Consider the following 5,781-nt stretch of genomic DNA (forward strand, 5'->3'; position numbering starts at 1 on the left):
GGGGGGGGTTCATGCAGTAAAATCAGAGATAGTGGACGACTGCTCTTAGTTTTATGTCTTGTTTTATCAAAGTGCAGCAGCTTGCACCGTGCATGTGTTTGGTCATTTGTCATGGTGGTCTCATTAGTTCCCTCATAATTCTGCTAAGTTTGAGTCATTACACTGATTATTGTTGTTGAATGTTGCCTGTAAGTCATTATCAGCAGATGCTGCTTGTTTTTTTGTTTTTGTTTGACGTGTCATGTGTGTTTGTGTGTGTGTGTTTATCATGTTTATGTGTTTCATTGCAGTGAACAGCCTGTCACCTTCATCACTACCTATTCCACCGTTGCCTAACTCGCCCCCTCAGCTCACTGACGGCTCTCACTTCATGTGTGTGTAGTAGCACCAGTAAGGGCCTCATGTCTACACTCACAGTACTTAAATGTTCTGAGTATTCTGGTTATTGTCTCTGGTAATGTATTCATGAAACGATGACATTCTCCATATGTATTTACAACTGTGGAATAGTTGATGTGTTTTTATTTGGGTTAGTGCGACAGCCGCACCCAGCGCTGTAACTCACAGTGTTTGGTGTTGTTGAAACACAAAGAAGACATTCATGACGTGCTAACATGACAGGAAAACTTTGTATCAGTCTGACTAATGACTGACATTACTGAAATACATAAAAGCTTTGCATGTGTACAAATCTCTTAGATTCAAGCTACTTGCTCTCCCAGGGGGTGATTTGAGAGTACAATGTGTTGTTTGCATGACTCTTAAAATATATATATATATATATGTGTGTGTGTGTGTATATATATATATATATATATATATATATTAAAAGAATATATATACATATATATATATATATATATATTATACATATATATATATATTATACATATATATACATATATATATATATATATATAAAAAACACTGTATTTGTTATTTGACTGTCTACAGTATTATTGACTGTTTCGTCTCCCCCCTCTGCAGCACAGGCTCTGGCCTCAGTGAAATCGTACACATGAAGGAAACGATGGGGGAAGTATCGACATGATGCGGTTCACTCCGACCCAAAGACGTCAGCACAACCCGTGGAGAGTAAGACTGGCCCGCTCTTTTTAATGGGCTACTCATAGACACATCACCTAAACTTCACTGTGATGTCCTAAACCCCTGTGCCACCATCACCACACACACTTGGTTCTGTGATATCTCACTGCAGTTGCTTGGAGACGTCTTTACGTTGTGGTTCTCATCTTTTAATCAGAATTCCTTTTTTCTCCTCTGCTTTTTATTATTTAAATGGTTTTGTAAGGTTTGATTCTCGGCCGGTGTCTGTTTACATCTATTAGGCTGATAAACCAAGCTGTGTTTTCTAACTGGGTTTGTGATGACATTTACTTTCAACTGCTGCATTTCTATTGTCTTTTAAAAAGATGTGCTTTCAAATCATTTAGGTTCATGATAGTCTCTTAATAGTCACACAAAGGCCACGTTTATTTGTTTATTACACCGAACATACAGTATGTCCATACAAAACATTGGTGCATCAAAGATATATACTGTAGGTTCATATAAATGAAAGGAGGAGCCTCCTCTCTTCTTCATTGATTGTCGTTTTTTTGCAGTCTGACACTTGCAAACCTTTCTAATCTTTAGCCAATATTGGTTACATCGTATTTAATGTGTTAAACTCCTGTTATAATGGAATGCCCTTAAAGTATCTGTTTAAAAAACAAAAAAAAAAAATGTTGAAGTGATGACCTTTCTCCCATTTACACTCCTGAAGCTGAAAAAACACTTGGACAAAAGGTTTTTTGATTCTGGCCACACTATGTCAGATGGCAGCTGCAGGAAACCCCCTTATATAATTTCAGTGACGGTCAAGTCAGTGAGAGAAGGGCAAACCACAGATTTGGTCTGTTCGGTTTTGAAGACAGAAACTGTGATTATTACAGTATTTTAAGGGCTTTAGAACCCAGATTTTTTTTATATATGTTGGTGTTCATAAGGATGAAAAGAGTATTTTACAAGTAACGTTTTAGCAAGCAGACTTTATAGCTTAAAGGCAGAGAGATATTTAAATTGAAAAACATAACTTTCCCCCCTATTTTATCATATATGAGTTTGACAAATATATATATTAGCACATGTAAAAAGCAATAAAACTGTTTGTGAATAAAAGATTTTTTTTGTTTGTAAAAAGTGTAATTATCAAAGATTTACTGTGTATATAATGTACATGGTAGAGCAGGATGGAAGGATGTATCCAACATGGTTATGTTCTATATTTGATTTGGAAATGTTCATAAACCATCTGTTTTATAACATGTTGAATAAATGTTGCCATTTTTAATGTATGGATGACTGTATTTTCTTTTGTCTATTGTTCAAATGGTCTCCACAAGAAGGTTGCAAGGTTCCAAAAGAAGTTAACATCGTTCAACTGAAGGCTGGAGGCAGAAAAACACAGAAAGTACTGTAAATAAAAGATACTGTGAAAACAATTATGTGGACAGAACGTAAACCATAACGAGAAGGTTAGTATTGTTTGATTAAACTAACAGACGACCATAATTTGCTGTTTCATCAAGTGACGTCATGAGTTAATTTAAGAAAAAGTTCAAATGCGGAACTACAGTGTCCTCTTGTGGCCTGTTGCAGTAATTATTCCCAATGCTGAGGAGTATACAACCAGGATGATTCGATGTTTGTGAACAAACGCTTTACTTTGTGCTTTATTAATGTTAATTTAATATTCTAATAATATTAACAAATTATCTTTTTGTTTGTGGGTTTAAAATTTTGGTGTTACAAAAAAAAAAGATCAATCAGCTTTGTAATTACCTGTTCCTAATATTGCCTCGTTGGTCAGAGAAAACTATGAGCTGGTCACTAACTACTACTACGAAAATAAGACATTTTTATTTATATTATACTAAACAAAGATTTGAACAGAATTTCCTAAAATCTTTTTATGGTAATACTATTTTAACTAGCATAAAAAGTTGTTGTAATTGTGAAATTATTATATAATAATAGATAATAGATTATACTGTATGTATTTAAAAATAAAAATATTTAGAAATAAAAAAATAGAAACAACATATGTACACCCTGCAACTAAGAACATATGATTATTATATAGTGAGTCAATAAATAAAATTTATTATTATTATTATTATTATCTGATTGGTCAGACAGAAAATAACTCATTGATGAACTACAAAATATTTTAATGCAATTCCTTGCATATGCTTTAAAAACTTGTGTAACTGAAGGTCTAAAATGTTACTTGTGAAAGCAAAGTTAAAGGAACAGCAGTCCAAAACCTACGTGATAATTACAGTTAATATAACAATAATAATAATAGTTTATATCATAGTCAGGTTTATTTTGTTGCAAAGTATGCCTAAGACTATCGTGTATTTTTATTCAAATATAATGTTCTCAACGTTTAACGTATAACTTTCGACGTTTGGCCTGTAGTGTACAGTATGCAGACCTCGTGTACATATCTGCATAATGTACCTTGATTAATTAGGTGCGTGACCTAAATACAGTCTTACTGTGTATTTTAAATGTACCAACTTCGAATTAAAAAAATAAAACTTGTTATATCTGCTTATGGGAGACATCGTTACTCCTGGACCTAAGCCCTAAAAGTAGTAAAGATTATTCCTGTTTTTTTTTTTTTTTAAAAAAAGCATCTGAAACACATGGAAAGTTTAAATGCCAATGGCAGACTTTTCGCTCCTCGTGCCACGGCGGTCCAATCAGAGAGCAGACAGTGAGTTCGGCCCCGCCCTCTTTTTGCCTTTCACTGATCCACGGTGAAATTTTGTAAGGAAACTATTCAACGGTGCTAAGGCTACTGTCATGGCCGCTGCTGCTGCTGAAGAAACACCAGCAGCTCTTAGCACCGAGGACGAGGCGCCGGCCTCTGAGAGCAACCACCTAGACCCCGAGGGTGAGGAAAAGAGCCATGCCGAAGCAGAAACTGCTGAGCAGGACAGTCACGTAGACCTGAAAATGGAAGAGGTGGGCGCGGAGGCCGGCAATGAGAAACCCCTCGAAGCAACAGACAAGGCCGCTAGCGAAGCAGAGACGACCGAGCGTTCTGTAGCAGATACCGAGGAGGAGACAGTTGCTAATGCTGCTGTCGCCGCTGCCGAAGAAGAGGAGGGTCAAAAGCCGGAGCTGGACCAAAACAGCGGAGATACTATCAATGAGCCCGGTGAATATACTGCAATCAAAGAGGCTAAGGAGGAACCGGGCGAGGACAGTCGGTGTTCAGTCATGGACTGTGACAAGAGCAAAACAGCGAGTGAAGACAGCGAGAAACCCAGCACTGGAGGAGCAGAGCTGGGCGACAAGAGGCGACCGAGCTTGGAGATCTCATCCTCTGATGGTGAACCCTTGAGCCGCATGGACTCTGAAGACAGGTCGGTCTGGATAATGACATGTTACCGCTGCTTAGAACTGTGTGGGTGTAAGTTATAGTTCATGATCCCAACATGCCACTTTTTTGACAACTGATGTTGGTGGAAACAATGCACACCTGTCAGGTCAACATTTAACTTTACCATTTTAACTAAATATATGACGGACATATACCTTACCATATTCCTGTCTATTGATATTGATTGATATTGATTGATTTGTTGTTTTGTTACTTGCTCTGATTCTGGTGGTTTGGGTGGATTATGTCTGTGAAGGTCTGTCTGTCAACCAGGTCATTTCATTTTGAGAACTTCAAACTGAAGATCACCTCTAATTCAAGAGTCTTCTCCACTACAGACACTCCGATGAGAGTTGATCTTCCAAACACATCATCCAGTCCCATGGTCTTCTTCTAAATTTCTTAGGATTGGGATGGGTAGATAAATTGTTTTCTGCAAAAACAAATGTCACAAAATGGTCATTACAGTTATACCATTTTTTTTATTTGTCTTGTTTTGATGATGTTGATGTTCTCTTGCCATTACATAGCAAACCCATTATATCTAATATGACTGACTGAATGAGCAGATCCAGTCACACAAATCAATAACACTCTCATTTTGTTTTTAGAGTAAGAAAGTCTGTTTTAGTACTAATATCCCAATCTGATAATCCGACTTGCTCAAAAAGATGTTTCTCTAAAGTAATACTTGCTTTGTTTATAATAAATGAAACAGTTTCACAGAAAAATAACTCCAAAGTAACATGGTACTTGATCTGACATAATCTGATAAAGCTCAGACAGTTAGATTCTGAAGACTTTTCATGTGTGGTGACCATGTGATGTGATATATGCAGCTGTTCCCCACAGTTGTGCAAAGCCTACAACTACTGTATTCATTATGACCATAAGTTCCTCTCTTATTAACACTGTGGAACTGTTTCTCTACACTGCTCTGTGTCTCTTTCTGCAAACCCTACCTTTCCTCGCTCTCAGTATCAGCAGCACTTTGATGGAGATGGAGAGCACAGTGTCCAGTGGACGTTCCACTCCGGCTATGATGAACGGACAAAGCAGTGCCAGTTCCTCTGGGACCAAGACTGTAGCTTACCCCTGCTGCTGGGATCGCTGTCTACAGTACTTCAACTCCAGTCCTGATCTGGCTGAGCACATCAGAGGCATTCATGTGGACGGACAGCGAGGAGGGGTGGGTAAACTTTTTTAAAATGTTTGTGTGGATGGTTCTAGTTTGTAATGTAGGAGACCATTGTCATTAATTAGCAGTTTTGTGTATATATATATATATATATATATATATATATATATATATATATATATAT

At 37.1% G+C, this 5,781-nt stretch overlaps 2 protein-coding genes across 9 annotated transcripts in view; both read left to right on the forward strand.

Moving 5' to 3' along the window:
• The window catches only part of LOC103380430 (pleckstrin homology domain containing, family A member 5), a 69,445-nt gene extending 67,086 nt beyond the window's left edge, over nt 1-2,359 (forward strand). For 2 of the 6 annotated variants that reach the window (XM_025055905.1, XM_025055909.1), the window contains 2 exons: nt 287-390; nt 988-2,359. In XM_025055905.1, coding sequence (XP_024911673.1) covers nt 287-382 — 96 coding nt within the window. In that variant the 3' untranslated portion in view covers nt 383-390; nt 988-2,359. The remainder of the gene's footprint in view (nt 1-286; nt 391-987) is intronic. The other 4 variants (XM_025055908.1, XM_025055903.1, XM_025055906.1 and 1 more) reach the window with 4 other exon arrangements.
• Nucleotides 2,360-3,778: 1,419 nt separating this feature from the next.
• The window catches only part of LOC103380429 (cGMP-inhibited 3',5'-cyclic phosphodiesterase A), a 118,334-nt gene continuing 116,331 nt past the window's right edge, over nt 3,779-5,781 (forward strand). For 2 of the 3 annotated variants that reach the window (XM_008312409.3, XM_008312411.3), the window contains exons 1-2: nt 3,781-4,442; nt 5,438-5,648. In XM_008312409.3, the coding sequence (XP_008310631.1) occupies nt 3,877-4,442; nt 5,438-5,648 (777 nt within the window). In that variant the 5' untranslated portion in view covers nt 3,781-3,876. Of the gene's footprint in view, nt 4,443-5,437; nt 5,649-5,781 lie in introns of all 3 variants that reach the window. The other variant, XM_017033305.2, reaches the window with a different exon arrangement.

The sequence above is a fragment of the Cynoglossus semilaevis genome, chromosome 6 (genome assembly GCF_000523025.1).
Source record: "Cynoglossus semilaevis isolate Cse_v1.0 chromosome 6, Cse_v1.0, whole genome shotgun sequence".
Lineage (NCBI taxonomy): Eukaryota > Metazoa > Chordata > Actinopteri > Pleuronectiformes > Cynoglossidae > Cynoglossus > Cynoglossus semilaevis.